Source organism: Podarcis filfolensis (assembly GCF_964270895.1).
Source record: "Podarcis filfolensis genome assembly, chromosome: 10".
NCBI classification, from domain to species: domain Eukaryota; kingdom Metazoa; phylum Chordata; class Lepidosauria; order Squamata; family Lacertidae; genus Podarcis; species Podarcis filfolensis.
Window position 1 is genome coordinate 35,336,400 of NC_139612.1, and position 18,559 is coordinate 35,354,958.

Genomic DNA, 18,559 nt, shown 5'->3' on the forward strand with positions numbered 1-18,559 from the left:
TCCAGAACAGACATTTTGCCACAGGATTCAAACTCATTATCCTGGTCTTCATCCAGCCTACTAACTGCAGCCAGGCCCTGGTCCAAGGCTTCTACAGTCTCACCCAATTTAGATGCAAAAGAAAGCAGGTTCAATTGTGATCAGCATACTGAAGGCATCCTGCTTCTAAACTCCTAATGCCTGCTTTTCAATGGTTTCAGAGAGATCCTAAAAAGCTTTGGTATCATTTAGATCCCTAAAAACTTTAGGGATAAAATGTGCCCTTGAGGGACACCATAACAAAAACACCATGGGGCCAATGAGCTGTTTCTCAGTGTAACTCTCTGAACTTGGCACTGCAGAATCAGAACTATTGCAGTACAGTACCTCCAATGCCTATCTCACAAAGTTGGTCCAGGAGGATACTATGGACAATGGCATCAAAAGCCACAGAGGAATAGGGGTGGGAGAGAACACATGCAGTCCCTGTGTTGTGCCCGCAACAAAGGATATCCATTAAGGCCACTAAGATTGATTCATTCCCATCACCAAGAAAGAACCCAGGTCATGAAAATGAGAAACCTCCAGGAATGTCTGCAGCTGCTGTGCCCCTACTTTCTTCAGCACACTCCCTAAAAAGCATCAACAACATTCTGAGCCTGCTCAGTCACATCCTCTTTACCAGTTTTTGTTTGGCAAGCAATTACTTCTTTCATCTTCAACTAGACTGTTTAGGAGGGTGTGCTCTTGAAGTGGATGTTCCACTTGAAAAGTGGAACATTTATGTACAACTGTTCTGCAAACATAAAAATGTATTTTTATGACACACACAGAGAGACTCAAAAGTAGTAATATGTTTGTATTTCCTGATTATAATTCTTATTGATATATAGTAAGTTATTAATAGATTATATATGTACACATACAGACACGTATGTGTAATACATAAAGGAGTATGAATGTGTGTGTGTAATGATGTACAGCCTAAGTACTGCTTATTCAATGGAATTACACACATTTATTCTACTATAACAGGCAAGGTGTCTTTAAATCTTAGCAACACCATGGGCAAATAACTATTGAAACTTCAGTCCCACACATGAGAGGAAGAACAAATGAGATACGAAAACCATATACAATATCCCTACTCATGTACCCCTTAAAAAGTAGTTTCAGCTGCCACATGAAAAAATTACTGAAATTTACAGCTGCTAAAATGCCATTCTAGTTTATATGTTAGCTCAAACAGAATTCTGACACATACTGCAGAGTCAGAAAGAATACAGCTAGTACTGCTTCCTTTTAAGGACAAACAGGATCCTATGTTACTATATGCAATGCAAGAGGTGTCAATGTATAGCCTGGACAGGTTTAGGTTTCTCAAGCTCAGAGTTCTTCCTCATAAGGGCACTCAATACATCAAATTGAAAGGTTAAAGATTGTGGAGAGCTATCCTTAAAAGCTACAGCCACCCTATTTGTAAACTTCCCAGAAAATTCTATCAACATCCCAAGATAAGACAAAGACAAACTTTAGCTAAATGCAGCACTTGTTCTTTAACCCTAGATATAATTAAGTATCAACAAAAGGTCTGGTGCTCCAGTGTTGACTATTTCACAGGGAAACAAAAAACACAGGATTCAAATCAAGTATCAAGCGCTCATTTCTAGAATATATGTTCAGATATATGGCTTTGTTACAAGATTAACAAATGTAGACTGCTGCAAATTTCAAATTCACCTTTCAACGTAATTTTATTATGAGTGAGGGAACTGCATTTTTCTTCTTGTCATAAAGAACCCAGTTCTCATCTCATAAAATATGGAATACATTGCTCAAAGTATCCTGTCGTTAAACAGCTTCTTAGCAACGGTTGCATCATAAGTATACTAAACATCAAGGTAAGTTATGTTAAATATTGGGAAAAAATCCTTACTCTGCTATATCAAGATATCCACAGGAAGCAGCCGCATGTAGAGGTATCCAGCCTTCATTATCAGGTTGATTAATATTGGCTCCATTTTCCACCAGAAATTTCACCATATCTACATTATCATCTATGCAAGCCTATAAACAGAAGAAAAAAGTGTTAAGGTGGTTTTAACAATTGGCCAAAAGTCATTCTATGACAATAGATCTAACCGCAAACAGCCCATTCCACAACCAAACAGGCAGCAATAAGCCATTATCCCACATAAAGCACATGTTCACATGATTCGTGCTACACGAATTAGCCCATCGTTTTCTTTTATTTATTCTGCATAAATATAAGAATCTCTATTGCCATTTTGAGTTCACTATAGCCACCTGCAACATGTTCCTTCCATTCATGACAAAATGTTCTTATTATACGTGGTTGTTTGGTATATTTCTTCTCTGCCAGCTCACTGCCAGCCTTAGAAGGATAGAAGAGAATGCAGAGAGCATGTCTCTACTTTGTGATATATACAGAACTGTGAGGTTGTATGTCTTATCTGCCATAAGCTAGCCTAATACTCTTCACTTTCTGACAGTGTGAGGAACAAAACAGACCCTGCAGAGTTTCTAAAACAAAGATGTAGAAGAGAAAACACACATCACAAGATATAGCAAACAGCAAATTATGTCAATTTCCTTAGGGTGCAATTCAGTTTTGAGCTTATACTGTAAAACCATGCATGCTTGGGTACCTAGATACCTTGAGAAACCTCTACGGGAATTAAGATTTCTATTATATGTATAACTAAAATACAGCTTTCAATTGACTGAGTAACACATGTAAATCACAGTTTGTCTCAAATAATGGCTTAGTTGTGACTATGCCTCCTTGCCATGTAGGTCCCCACATGGGTTCCTCCTCAACTCAGCACAGTACCCACACAGCTCTAGTATGGCTTTTTGTGCCATCCAAATCCCGCCCCCCCCGGGGGGGGGGGAGTATGTTCTCATACAAACCACAAGCAATAAACCAGAAGTTAACCAAGAAAAAACCTTGGCTTATTTATGGCTTACCACTCAGCCACAAACTGGATTCAGAAAACATGGGAAACCATACTATGGCATGCTTGAGCCATGTGGGTGCCATGTGCAAGGGGAAAAGCCACACAGGGACCTCCAACAGTAACACGGAGCTATACAACATTAAACGATCAAAATCCAATGCCTTCACTCAAGGCACGTAATCCAAACACTACAATGCCACATGTTTTTGTCCTTTTGGGTCTGAAGGTTTGCTTTTGTAGAAAGCAAAAACTATGTCCAACAATTCTATGTCAGAACTGTTACTCTCTAATCCTAAACATCTTCAGGACTCCAATGAAACCCCTGAGCAAAAGGCCATGACACATCAGAACACAACCTACAGCCTGCAAATTACAGTGGTACCTCGGGTTAAGTACTTAATTTGTTCCGGAGGTCCGTTCTTAACCTGAAACTGTTCTTAACCTGAAGCACCACTTTAGCTAATGGGGCCTCCTACTGCCGCCACGCCGCCAGAGCATGATTTCTGTTCTCATCCTGAAGCAAAGTTCTTAACCCGAGGTAATATTTCAGGGTTAGCGGAGTCTGTAACCTGAAGTGTATGTAACCCGAGGTACCACTGTATTAAGGTTAACAGAAACAAGCGGCCAACATCACATGCCTTTTCTTTCTCCACTGGACTAGGTACTCATTTACAGCACGGCTCGCTCAGCGCAAGCATTTTAGACTGAGAACTATAAAACATATAGAAAGGTAAAAGTAATCTCATGGGCACCATCAACACATGAAAACTCTCAAAAAATCACTGTCTTAAAACACACTCAGTGTAACCCTACACATTTCTACCCAAAAGCGAGCCCTCAAGAATTTATGCAGCAACAGAGACCTGTACTGCTTGATGTTTACAGTCATTTTTCATTCATGTGCACTTCACTGACAATTTCAACACGCTTCAAACTAGCCAGCCCAACATTACTGCAATTTTGCTCAAGGGCTCATAGAAACTGAAAACATGGGGCACTATTTCACAAAAAATGAGACTATAATTAATGTTCTTTATGAAGGGGTCATCATCTGTATCCATATAGAGCGCTTGGGCGAAAACCATTACATTGTGACTACAGACTAAAACTGGACTGGTTTATGCACTGAACATGTGGTTCTGAAGGGAAAGAGAAATAATAACTACCAGCTACCAGGAAAATCAGTTATGCTATGGGCATGGGTAAAAGTGTAACTAACCCATTAACCAGAGGCCTTGCAAAGTGCAACATGTGGTGATACAGGGTGAGATGGTCCTGACCTACCAACCAGAGGCCTTGGAAAAAGTGAGATTATGGTGCAACCTCATGTTATGGACTTGACACTAGGGACAGGGTGCCTGCTATGGGTGGGCTGGTGGTTTCTTGTGATATGGCAGGTTAATAATTGGGTATAGAAAGCAAATCCATGGTTTCAAGAAATATATCAGTTAATGTCTGAATGTAAGATTATGGAGAGGAGTGTTGACTGGATAATCTCGTATATTAACAATAATGCACTATATAGCTGCTCCTGCTCCAATATTGTTACTCCCAAGTAAAAAAGTATGCATTGAGTTATCCCATTATATTTTCTCCTGCAGCCTCCTCTCAAGCTCCAAAAGTGAGCTGACAAGGCTAGACTTCCCAGTGTCTGGAATATAAGCCATTATTTACAGAGATCATGGGAGGTGATGAAACAGTGAGTTAGTGCTTATTGGGCATGAAGGTGGCAACTATCTTATTGTAAAAGAAGCTGATGCAAGTGTGACTTCCTGTGGAAACAAGGAAGAAACAGCAAGTTAAAGAAAAGAAGACGCTGCATTTCAGAAAAGACGCAGAGGGATATAACTGCTGTCTTAGTTACTAATGGCCAAGAGGTACCCTTGCTTGTGCATCCCTGGGCAGAGAAAGTGAGGGTAAGGTAAAAGCAGCAGGAGCAACTGATGGTTCCCAAAATAGCTTGCCTCCAGGTTTCTTGCCACTGGGAGCAACTCACACAGCAAGCTCAGATGCCTTCTAGGAATTGTGGTAGTGTAGATGAATGACCGGTAGCAACAGCAAAGGTACTGTTCCAGTTATCAGGATGCAACTCTTCAGAAAATTGTGCCTGTATTGGTGAGACACTGATGACTACAAAGTGAAGACAAAATAAGAGTGCAGAGAACAAAAATGATAGCTTTGTCTGCATTGTTTCTCAAATGATCCCACCAAGGAAGGCACAATCTACTGGACGTCATGATGTCATCACACTATATAGTCTGATTTGGCTATTTGCTGGTGTCATTAAAGGTAAATAAAAGTCAGGATAATCCTACCTATACTAAACATATAGGTGTCACAATCACAAACTGCCAGCTATCATGAAGTCTGTATTTTGCAGTCCTTTGGCTACAATACAGCCAATTCTGATGAAGTTTTGCACAAAACATTTTTTTTCTAATTAGTCCTTTTTAAGGTTCTTTGTTCATATTTTCCCTAAAACAATCAAGAAAATTATAAAAGAAAATTTAATCTTTCTTCCCCCCCCCCTTTTTTCTATGCTACCAACCACCACCAGACACCTGTTGCCCTAAAATATTAAGCAATCTATGATGTGATTTAGAATTATGGGGTCCTGATGGTCATAAAACAATTGCAAGAAAAACACCCTCTTTCTCAGTTCAAATTCTGGAAAGTTGTTCTGTACTTATTGAAACAAACTAATGCCCTGAAATTTCACTACTAATTCTATGATGATCCATATAATTCTATATCTTTAACTTTTTCTCCCCTGAATCTCATAGTGAAACAAGCAAACAATGGCATATGCCACTGGACATTGTCTTGTCCAAAATTGGTTTTGCCCATGAAATAGTCAACTCTGAGTAGTCAATACTAGACCAGGGTTTCCCAAATTTGGGTCTCCAGTTGTTTTTGGACTATAATTCCCATAATCCCTGACCACTGGTCCTGTTAGCTAGGGATGAGAGCTGTAGTCCAAAAACAGCTGGGGACCCAAGTTTGGGAAATTCTGCACTAGACTAAAGTGAGATGAACACACTCAACAATAACAGCCTAGGGCATTGTATTCTAAGGTTCTCATAGCGGGATCACACTTTTTCTGAATCTGAACTGGAAACAAATTTCACTTCTATATCTTATAAGATTTAATTTTAAAGTGTGCAATAGTCAATAACTTTTCTGTCTCCAAAACAGTACATTCCCACCCTCCATGATTCAATATGACATACCTCTTTCAGGATATGTCATTCATCTACAAGAAACAGGACCATTCAATCACACCTCAAGTAAGAACATAGTCAATTACCAAGCACAGCAAAAGCTGAATAGAAGCAAGCAAAGCTAAAGCAGAATTAAGCACGATCACTAGCAACTTATTTTGTGGATGGGTACTTCAGATTCACATAAAACATTTGACTAATGGGCTTATCAATCACCGGTGTAGACTAGTAGTTGTGTGTGCCAGCACACAGTTGAAAATTACTGGCAAATGAACAGAGCTTCCATATTACTAGTCCCTCCTTGGGGATAAGGATAGGCTGTTCTGAATGCAGGCAACTCCACTAAGAAATCCGAGGGCTTCCCTGTGTGGGTATGTTTCGTTACTTGTCATTAAATATCAACAACAACAACAAAGAAATCAGGCTTTAGGAAGGCTGCAGGAGGCAACCAAAGGTGAACCATCATCAAAAGCTCATCAAAGTCTCCAGGTTGACTTCTTGACACATTACATAACACATATGTATTTGCGCACCAAGTTGTAGGTTGTATTTTTATTCTGGTACTTTAACACAAAGTGGGGACCTGAATCCTTTGCCCCTAAGAGGAATGTTCCTGTTCAAGGCTCCTGCTAGCCTGAAAAAAGAGCCTTGCAGTGCTATTCAGGTCCTATAGGGTGGGGAGGTTTCAAGACAGGGAAAAAGAAAAAAGGCAACTTTTATGGAGGTCTTAGGCTGGGAAAAAATAATCAATTTTCTCTTTCCATCTCTCCTAAAACCTTTCCCCAAGTGACTGGTTTAAAGAGCACTTTTTTTCTATACAGCAGTTGAAGGAACAAATTTGTGCAGAATGAGAAACAAAAGTGAGGCACATCAGTTGTTCCCTCCTGAAACCTCCCCTAATAGCTCAGAGGGTACTTAACCTTCTGGCATGTATTCCTTTCCCCCACTCCCAAAACTAACCTGTTAGCAGCTCAAGCAAGCCAATTCCCTCTCTTCCCCCTTTTCTTTAACTGACACCCCCCTGGAGGCCACTGTGATGCTCAGTCTGTGTTGAGCTGTATGATTTCAAAGAATCATAGAATTGTAGAGTTGGAAGGGACCACAAGGATCATCAAGTCCAACCCCCTGCAATGCAGGAATCGTTTGCCCAATGTGGGGCTCAAAACCACAACCCTGAAATTGAGAGTCTCATGCTGTACTGTCTGACTTTGATTTCTGTATGCCTAGAAAGTCCTCCAAGTATGCAAAAATCACTACCTGCTCTGTCAGTTGCCACTTCTTATGCAGACAGGCACAGAACCACCAAGATCAGTATTATAAATAATTAGAAGTCCTCACACAAAGTGATGCTAGTTTTCAGATCTCTACACTAAGCAGCTATAGACCTTGTTATGAACCTTTACTAAAGTAATATTTCTGCTCTCTGAATATATCCAGCTATCAAATACTACCAAAATTAATTTCCACTACCTTTGTAAAAGCCTACATTTAAATTGTTAGAGTGTTAGCTACTGTACTACCGCAGGAGGCCAAGGAAAGGGTACTAGATAGTTAAAGACAATTGGAATTTTTTCCCTTTGGATGGGTGCCTTCAGTTCACTGCAGAACAAAGTTAGCTGACCATATAAGGCTCTGGGATTCCCATGCAAAAGGCTCAAATATATTAACTATATGTATGCTAAAATCAAACAAGCTACTAAAATGAGCCTTAAGTGCCTATGTATTAGCAGATCAGGAATATGGCTCTTTCAAAGATAGTAACAGCAAATGTGTCCACTTTAAATAGTACTTGTGGTGGAAAATTTTAGAGTCTTCAGTTAGGGAACAGTAGATAACTTGTGTCCAAAACAACAGGAGGGGTCTGCTTCCAATGATAGCTGTAAAGCTCTATCATGTCTCCTACTTCACTTTTACTAGATACTCTGTTAACCTCTGTTATGTTGGTCTAACCTCTGTTATGTTGGTCTAACAGAGGGGTTGGCAACCTAAGGCCCATGGGCCACAAGCGGCCCACGGGGGTCATTTAACCGGTCCACAAGCTGCCTGCTCGGTGAGTCCCCGCGTGCTGCACTAAAATGGCGCAGCGCAGCACGGGGACTCATTTCCGTGGCACCAGAAATCACGTCTGCTCAGATGCCGGAAATTGAGGGCGTGATCTGGCCCACGGAGGGATCTCCGCTGGAGTGAACCAGCCCGGGCGAGGTAAACCTTGCCGACCCCTGGTCTAACCCCCTTTAAAAGCTAACGAAATTGGTGGCCATTTTGTGGGAGTGCATTCCATAATTTAACTATGTACCATGGACTTCCTTTTATCTGTCTGGAATCATCCAAAAAGACTGCTTCATTGCATAGTCTCCAGTTTTATGAGAATGAGAACCCACTCCATCTCCACACCATGCATAATTTTATGCACCTACTATATACCTTACTTGTCTTTCCTCTATACTTAAAAGTTCACAAATTGGCAAACTTTTCTCATAGGAGTGTTGTTCAAGCTCCATGAGCACTTGGGTTGCCTTTTTGCTGAACCTTTTGTGGCTCTACACTAAACCTTTTTTGAGGTGTGATGGCTGGAACTGTACACAGTATTCCATGTGTTGTCACACCACAGATTTGTGTATCATTATATTGATAGTTTTCCTTTCAACACCTTTCCTATTGAACCCTAACACATAATTTGTCTTCATCAAAGCTTCATCAAAGCACACTGCGGCAAGATATCTTCATCAAACCATATACCAAGGACGGCCCTATCATGAGGCTGAGTGAGGCAGCTGCCTCAGGCAGCAAATCCTGAGGGGCAGAAAAGGGCTAGAAAGGCATGACTTGTGGTTTGTCCTGAAACTGTGAAGCTAGCTTGCTGCCCTATGAGGCTGCATGAGGCAACCTACCTCGGGTGGCATGCTTCACAGGGGGTGGGAGAACCAGACTGATTTGGGGGAGCCAACGACGCAGCTGAAAGCCAAAGATGGGGAGAGCAGCAACACCACCTTGCAGAATGCTGTCTTTTCACCAAGTCACTCAGTGAAAAGGGGATGGTCCTACAGAGTGACTGTGTTGCCCCTCCCCCCACAGGGTGCGGGCCTAGATCAGGGGGGACATCTTGCCTCAGGCACCAAAGGGTGTTGGGCCAGCCCTGCTATATACCATAAACCAAAGTTCATTTTTCCAGACAACCACCACTGGTTCAAACCATGCAAATACATACATGAAGCTATAATTTTTATCCCCAATATACATCATTTTGCTTTTTCCCCCTGAAGAAATACTTAACCGCAATACAAACACGTACTTCAAATTTCTTGAAACACAGTTTCAAGCAGATGGATGGATATATATTGAGAGATATGTACCACTGATCTGCTTATTGTATGATGATGCATTAAGCCATGGTAAACCCTAACTCAGATTGAATAAGAAGCCATATATCCTACAATCAATGTAATTCTGCTATATTACCAGAAACTTGTCTTGTCTCCTCAATATCTTAAAGAAATTGTCAACTTAGCCATAACTACAAACTCCTATATTTTATCCTTCCACTATTTGATTTTGGGTTTTAATGGTGAATTTCAGAATTTCACACATAGACTTCTAGCTACCACAAGCATGTAAAAGTTCATTATGTTATTGACTAACCAACTGTTCCACATAATGCAATGGAAAGAATACTGGATGAAATTTGCAATACAATTTTTTAAAAATCACTGAATTCCATTTGCCATTGTGCTAATATGGAGACATACTTCTGAAGCTCCTTACAATCCCTTCTTGTTTTATTATTATTAATTCAATTTCTTATTCACCCTTCACCACAATGCCCCAGGGTGGATTACGGCAATTTAAAATGCATTATTAAAATCAGCAGCACATTTCTCCAATACACAGAACAGCTTTTGACTATAGAGCACACAGTGACACACAGTAGATGTACATGTGTCCATTATACCATGAAATAGAAGTATTTCTGTTAAGTACAATGGGTTTGATCCTACATTGATACTTGGTTTACAGAAGGACCCTTTTATCAGCACAATTCTCCTTCCACAACAAAGCAATAATACTGGGCTCAACTCATTTTAAAGTGCCTATGTGAACAGATAGACTTTGGAATGGAACAACAATTTGCTATTCTCATTCCACACAGAATTCATTAGCAAAATAGACAGACCCAAGGTAACTGTGCCTACTATCCCCACTAACAAGAAAACAAAAAAGTAAAGAAAATCTAGTTGTTGGGAATGGGACAACTTAGCTGTGGACTAATAAAAAAAATCTGGGGGTGTAATCTCTAAAATAAGCTTTGGGCTTCCATGGTGATATAGCAACACCTCCATAAGACAGTCTTCTACAAAATGGCATTGTATATCATCAAGCGTTGTACCCCTATACCAATAGCCAACATATGTAGAAAGGAATAAGGAAATGGGATATGTGCACCTCAAATTAAGATTTGGGCAAATCATACACCCACACACCCATTTAGAACTTGGGGAGACACCACCCTTTTTCCGCTTCTGCTCCCAACAGATCCTCTTAGTTCTGGGGTCATCATACATTATTACACAAATGACTAAAAATTCCCAGTATAAATATTATTATTTTTTTGAGGTTCAACAACTTACAAGCTTTCTTAAGGAACTTAATTATATGGTAGGCAATAATCAGTAACGCCAAAACAGTGCATAAACATGTGGGGAATTAAGAGTCTCGAAAAGCAAGACATAACAACTGGTTCCAAAGATTTGTAGTACCCCTATCATAAGAGTTACTTCTGAGAACCAATGCTGCTGTGGTTAGAGCAATAATGAGGAAGCTAAGGCCCCCAAGCTTTTTATGCAGTCCTCCAGGTACAGCAGTCTCACTCTTGCTCTCTTAGCCATCCCTCTGGAAATTGATTCTTTTTGCACAAAGGGGGAGGGGGGAGGTGTGGCTGTTAGGTAAGCCCAAGGCCAAAAAGAGCCTTGCAATGACCAACAGAGTAGGAGAAACTAGGAGAGAAAAGGAGAGTAGATGGAAATACAAAAATAGAGTGTGCTGAAAAGGAGAAGCATTTGACAAATGATCATTTCCCATCTGCATTAATATGGAAGGGGGAATGGAGAAAGGCCTAAAACAAAGAGATGGAGATGGGGTAACAGAAAGATAAGATGACATGGAGGGGGGAGGGGGCACGGTGGAGTCCAGCAGAGAAAGAAAAAGAGAGAAAACTCATTCACCACCAGTTTGTGCCCTAGCCACTGCTAGCCTGGAACCCCCAAAAGATGCTCCTCAACTGGGAAAAGGCTCGCAAACCCCTAGGCTAAAGCATCTTTTGATCTAGAAACTTAGTTCAAATTCTCAGTCAGCATAAAGGTCCCCTGGCACATACTGCCAGCACTCAGAAAAACTCATTACACTAAAATGCCAATGAGAAAAAGACTGGAAGGAATACAAAAATATAATGAAGAAAATTATGTGCTCATAGTATAAAATTGAACACTTTTAGTTTCATCATATGTCAAATTTAGAATTGTTTCTACCTTTCAGACGCTTTTTTACTGTATGACCACCTGCTATTGAACATTCTCTGTCTGCAGCAATAACTTAAGAGCTCTTTTCAAATGGATCTATTTCCATTATTAGTTTGTCAGAAACAGGAAACAATTTGAAAGTACTCTTCAAAATTATAAACAAATACATAAAGCTGGGTAGTTTTGAAGCCCATTTATTTACAAGCTACGAGTTGCTGTTCTGGTTTAGCATAAAAAACAATGCTTATTTGCAACTTGGACTGAGGGTCAATTAATGCTTGTAAGCAATGAAATAGACTCCCACCCTACAATTCAATGAAGAATATGTTTACTACCAGTCTCCAAGGTTGCACTTGAAATTTATGATACAGGAGAGTGATGCCTTAGCATCCAAAGATATTTTGAAGGGGGGGGTGGCAAGTGATGAATACACAATCTCTCAAGCAGAAACAGCCTATGTGGTTGATAGTTTGTAAGAAAACTGATTTACCCTAACCAAAACAAACATTTTTGGGTATTCAAGGGCAATGACACAGCTCTGAAATAAAACTTTACTGAGGCTCTCATATTAATTCCCATGACAGAATATACGACTTTAAATTCCCCTCAACTATACCACAGCCAAATTAGTCTTTAGGACCTTAAAATAGGCATACATTGTTTATGCTGCCATTTGTGCAGCAAACCCTAACTTTAAAACCCTAACTTTTAAAGAGATTCTTAAAACAATATATTCAGGAAAAAAGTAGAGAATATCAATTCAGACAATTTAAGCTGTTTAGATTCACAATTCTTATAGTCCAATATAGGGATTGTCAATCCAGTGTCCATTCATGCAATCCAGTGCCCATTTCTTTTAATTGCCGGGGGCATTTTTTGTTTGCTTGGGAAATGGAAGGTGCTTTCTTCATCCATGTAGGGTCTTTTCTGAATGGGGGATTAGACAGCACAGGCATGAGAGAGACAGAGGGATACACTTGGGCAGAGAGAAGAGGAGACATATGTGTGGCTGTATAGTGTGTGGGATAGAGGATACTTGTGTTTGTGGCCTGCATGCATGCTGCAAGTGGTGAATGCACATGCAAGAGGAAGTGTGGACACCTTGTACATTTTACATGGTGCAGGAAATGCTCCCTGTTATAAGACAGCAAATGATACATTGTGGTACAAGGGAGGAGTCCAAAGTGCTCACTGAACCACTGTTATCGGAGGCACAAGTGTCTGCAGTGCCCAAAAGTCTTTTTCCAGTTTCAGCTGGTGCACCAAATAAGAGCTACTAGGCAAGGATGTCCGGGCCACAATTATCCATGTGCTGGCAACCTCAAAGCTGGACTACTGTCATGTGATCTATGTGGAGCACACTATGTTAACGTAACTTATCTGCTGATAGAGTAGCACTAGGAATCAATTTGTTGCTGGGTCAAGTTTAAAATTCTGTTGATGAATTAAAGCCATGAACAACATGCAACCTAGTTACCCAAGGGAACACCTGTGCCCATACAGACTAGCCCAGCTACTAAAATCTCAGGAGGGACCTTGTCAGATGTCCCACAACTAGAGCAGGCAAGGGGAGGGTATTTTCTGTGTTAGCACTCAGTTTATGGAACCATGTCCACTTGGAAATAAGGCTGGAGCCTATGTTGTAGAGTACTGGTGCCTCCTGAAGACGCATGCATTCATCTAGCCTTTAGAAGTTACTGAAGCTTTGAGAACTGTTCTACCTCCTGAACGTATGGTTGTATTTTAATTTGTATTTACTGTAATGTGTATTTACTGGCTTTAAATTTTGTTTATTAGATTGCCTTTTAACGTTGTAAACAGTCTTTATGGAAGGCAGCCTACAGATGTTTTTAAAATGTCCAGTACAATTAAATATTCCAACAAAAAATTGCAAGTTGCATTTAATATTCAAAATTAAGAGCATGCTACTTATCTGAGAACAATGGCTACTCTATAAAGACAGAAAGTCTTAATTTTGTGTTCAAAAATTAGAAAAATCACATGGCTAAAACATATCAAGATAGCAAGCCAATCATTAGCAACTACTCCATTTCTACTTCAGAAGACGGGAGAGTTCTCTCATTCAAAACTCATTATTGTTTTGCTTCCTTTTTAAGGAATGTCAAAAATGTTAACATGCTTTTTATTTGGATTTGCTTTTTATGGCCAAAATGAAGCCAAGTTAAAGGGATAAAGTTTGATCAGATCTGATTTTGAGTTAACAATCCCAAGCTTACTTATGGAAGATATTTGGAGTACTTATACATATGGTGGTATTCTTTTTAACAAGTTAAAAGAAACAACCTACAGTGCAAATGCTGTGTCATACTGCTTTTCAAATTCAAACACAAGTAGATCCAGTCTTAAGCATTTAATATACAATAAATGGCAGGGATTCAATGTTCCATTTGTATGACAAAACCATTTCTACAAGAACGCTACAGCATTAATGATTTTCACATAATAAAGAAACTCAACTTGTATAAGATTTTGAAGACAAGGAGCTATGGTATAACAATCTCTTTCCCACATTAGGTCCTTAACCCCCCAACTGAACCCTAAAGAGCAATTTAAAAACCCCACACGTTTGGATCCCACACAATACTTGCAAACTTAACTCCATGGGCTTTGCTTGTTTCAAATAGATAACATTATTTGTTTCTGCTCTATGTGGTTGCAAATGACATTATTAACCAACAGTATTTCATAAATTCTAAACAAGGCTTCTGTAATTCTGGTCGTTAGTGACAGAAGAGGCAACTTAGTTCTGATCTATTTAGGGACATTCGTACACTTAAGAAAAAAGGAGAACAGGAACAGAGGTTGATATCATACACCACAAAAATTAGGCAATTATTTCCGGTTACATTTTAACTGCTAACTGAATCACTGTACTGGTTAGTCAACTATCTGCAAAGAACAAAACAAAAACAAAAATGGAGCAACCTTTTTGGCTAGGCAGCACCAATAGTTCAAATGTTAAGGATTAGCATTTATAGATAAACTAGATTGCAGCTGAAAAGTAAACAGCCAAGCAGACAAAAGTCATCTAGTACACTGAGAAAATTATTTGTTAAAAATGCAAATACCCATTTCAAAATGTATCAAGACAATATTGCATTAAATCCTATTTTCCCTCAAACTTTAAATAGTCCAACTCCAAGCTTCTGGCTAGACAATCTAAAAGGGGAACTACATACAAGTGTGCTGATGGAAGCGTCTTTTACTCAAGAAAATATAAACTCTTAACGTCTTACCATTTCACATGATTTGAACTCAGACAGTTAATGGACCTCTTGAAGCAGTTAATAATGTAATCTTCATTCAAACATAGTTCAGAGTTTATGAAACATAAGATAAAAGATATAAATACAACACTTTTCAACCCTGATTTTAATCAATGAGGAGTATGCACACTTCCTTAAAAAAATGACCAGAGAAATTCTGTGTGCATCAACTCAAATAAGCCTCATTGAATTTAGTGGAACTTATTCACAGGTTAAGTGTGTCTAAACTTGCAGCCTTAGTACTATCAGCCGGTCATGAAAAATACACAAGTAAATACTGGGAACAAAGAAGGAGAAAATTGGATTTCCATGATGGAAGCCAGTAGCCCCAACTGGTATTTTCAATTAAAGGGGGACAGTTAATGTGACCTAAATCTATATATATTATATTCAAAGGAGAGGTTATTTGTTGTAACTTGCATGCTAAGATCACAGTGTTCTGTTGTAAAATGAAAGATTCTAAGAGTTTGACTCAACTGTTTGATTTATATTTTCAGATGAATCTGGGCAGTCACAGAATTCTGAAAAGATTAAACAATTATTTATTATCTAGTCTAAATAGCAATATGAACATGTGTGTTCACTATCAATTCCCACTGCAACACACCAGATGAATTTCCAGATAGGATGTACCTGTACTAGACATACCAATAATTGCCCCCCCCAAAAGGCACCAATTTCTTCAAGGAGTAATGTTATTTCAAAATTGTGTTTAAAGTTGTCAGTTGATCAGGTGTGAAGAACCTTTAGCCCTCTACCTGTTTTCTCAACTCCAACTTGCATCAGTTCCAGCAAGCAAGGCCAACGATTATGAGAGTTGTAGTTCAGCAACATCTAGTACCTAAAGTTCTCCACAGCTGGCATAAATCTACTGATAGAGGTGTTACAGCCAGCAGCAGTAGTCAAAACAGGGTGCTCAATGGGAGTTATGTGGGCAGCTTTCAATCCACTGGAATTAAGCCCCCTCATTCCTCCAATATATCCATGAATCAGTCTCAAACCAGTTTGAAGCTGGGACATGTTTCCCCCTCCATTGACTAAAACCAATGGGTCAGTAGTTAGGGCATTTTTTTCAATCTTTAAATATAAAATTTATCCATTAAACAATCCCTATATTCACACTCCCATATTCACACTCCCATACCTCTGACATACCCAGAGTGGTGTAGCATTGAACAAACATACAGAATACAATATTTTGTTTCCTCCAGTTTGAGAGATCTGGGGTGCAATTCCTGGAGAAACACTAGTTCCTTTTTTGAAAATCTCACCTCTGTGCCTAGACACTAAATCCTTCCACTCTCATAACAAAGTGCCATTCAATATATGCGTCATCTAGTCATCCTGAAACACTAACTCCCTGATCTGTTCCATTCCCCCAGCCCAAGAACAAAAACTCTTCAAAACCACTAACAAACAAAACATCAAGAACTCCTCCCTTCCACACCAGGAAAGGTCTCAGGTCAGGAAATCCATGCGAATGGACATAGGTACTTTTGCTGTGGCAAACTGTAAAAGGCAGTAATACCTCATTACTACTCCGCACACCCAGCAAGCAAAAAGGTTTGTTAACTGACCTTGTGACCCACTTATTTATGTTAAAGTATCTGTCTTATCTATCTTAACTGAAAATGGCATAAAATCACTGTGCTAATTATTCTTTCTGAGCACCAGAATTTGTGTTCTCAGCATCTTGGTGTCGCCTCATAACTTCTTTTGGTATTCTTAGACTGAACTTTCCTGCACCTGACTTTGATCCTTGCATACTGGGTCTTTGAGGAAACACAACTTTTTAGCCTAGAAGTATGTGAGTCAGCGATCTAGGTTCTCTTCATCCCCACTGTCATCTTCATCCACCCATCCAACCCACCTGGGCTTCAGATGAGCAACAGTACTTATTATTCATTCACCCTCCTTATGGGTCATTATGGTATATGGAATGGGACGCTCTGGTATACAGAATGCTATCATAAATGATGAGCTTGAATGGATAATCTCATGATCCCTACCTTTCTGAGTTACTTTGCATACTATGTGAAGTGTCTTCATTGCTGGAGCATGTCACTGCTTGAATCATGGTACACAGACACACACCAAAAATTGCCTGCAACTTTCCATCATCTACTGTTCTCACCTTTTGAAGTATGTCTGCTTTGAGGAAGTAGCAAGCAAATTGAGCAATTACATTCCAAATCCTCTCCCTTGGCACCAGCTTCAGCTACAGTCTTCTCTACATCTTGGGTAGTTAAATTTAAGTTGGAATTCAAAAAAGGTATGCCATTTAGTCTGAATTTTCTAATGAATCTTGGACCCCATCATATGAATAGCTTGGCAACAGCAATCTTCCAGCCAGAGTCAGAAGTTATATTGCAACTGCAAAAAGGGTCTTAATGGCTACCTTGTGTTTAGGCCCAGATTCATTGGCTGTGGTTGTAAATGTTAGCAAGCATACATTCCTGCTATTTGATATTTTGGGACTGTGGACCACCCCACAGCAGATTTTTGTAAAATTGGAAAAGGATCCTGGTCATTATTTCTATCTCTTCCTTAATGAGATCATGCTTTAGAACCCATTGTAGGCCTACTTTTTTCTGTCCAAGTCCTAGGCCCAGCATGCCATGTGGACTTTGAAACATATTTTCAAGTCTCTTTTTGTACTCTGGGATACCTGACTCATGCTCAGTGGGGTGCTCCATTTGAGGAAGGTTTTCCTTTGCATGGGTGCAAATTTTCTGGTGCTTTATGAAGAGTTTTAGGCAGTGCTAGAAACAGAGATATGAAAGCTAGGAGCTAAGTGGCACTTTAAGGTTATGGACAGAACAACATAATATCTAGGTGCTCTTTTTATAACAAGAATACAAAGCTGAAAATGAATGAACTGCAGTTAAAATATTATGTTAATTTTTCACATGGTCTAGTCCTTTCCCTGCTTACCCCCCTAATATTCTTAAGTTGGTCTCTTCTCCAGTATTCAGACAGTAGCTGGAAGTGGTAAGGCAGAAAAAAGTCCATCTTTCCTTCCACTCTGTAGTTTTAATCTAAAATCTTAGGCACAGTGCTGCGCCCAGAGCTCAGAAACTGCTCATGCTAATGAACTTCTCTGTCGCAAAATGCGCCTAGAACAATAGGAGTTTCGAACACTGGTTTTAGGTTAGCTCAATCTTGTCCAGATGATGTCACCAGCTCCTCAGGATGTATGGCTTACTCCACCTCAGACTGAAGGAGAGGGAGACACACACACACTAAACAAATTTAGGATTGTTCTGTTAGTATTTCAAATCGTTGTTACAGGAGCTAAGTCATTACAGCAACAGAATTAGTCACATGACATGTTACAATTTTTATGTAAGTAAATTGCAAATAGTGCACAGTTCTAAGATATATAGACAGTAATAATTACAGAAAAGAAACCAGTGTTAGTGAACTTATACTGTATTAAAGGTTTTATAATGAAAAAGTATAAGCTGGCTCATGCCTTGCTACTCTTCTCTTTCATGTTCTTGTACAGGCTGATGTTGCAAGCTATTTGAATCCTACTATCTGCTATTTGTTCGGAACATACTAAAATGCCTTTTTCT

General features: G+C 39.5%; 1 protein-coding gene across 7 annotated transcripts in view; it reads right to left on the reverse strand.

The window, feature by feature from the left end:
• Positions 1–18,559, reverse strand: part of PPP1R12A (protein phosphatase 1 regulatory subunit 12A) — a 91,062-nt gene that overhangs the window by 61,198 nt on the left and 11,305 nt on the right. For all 7 annotated transcript variants that reach the window (XM_083573308.1, XM_083573306.1, XM_083573309.1 and 4 more), the window contains exon 2: positions 1,916–2,046. In XM_083573308.1, the coding sequence (XP_083429434.1) occupies positions 1,916–2,046 (131 nt within the window). The remainder of the gene's footprint in view (positions 1–1,915; positions 2,047–18,559) is intronic.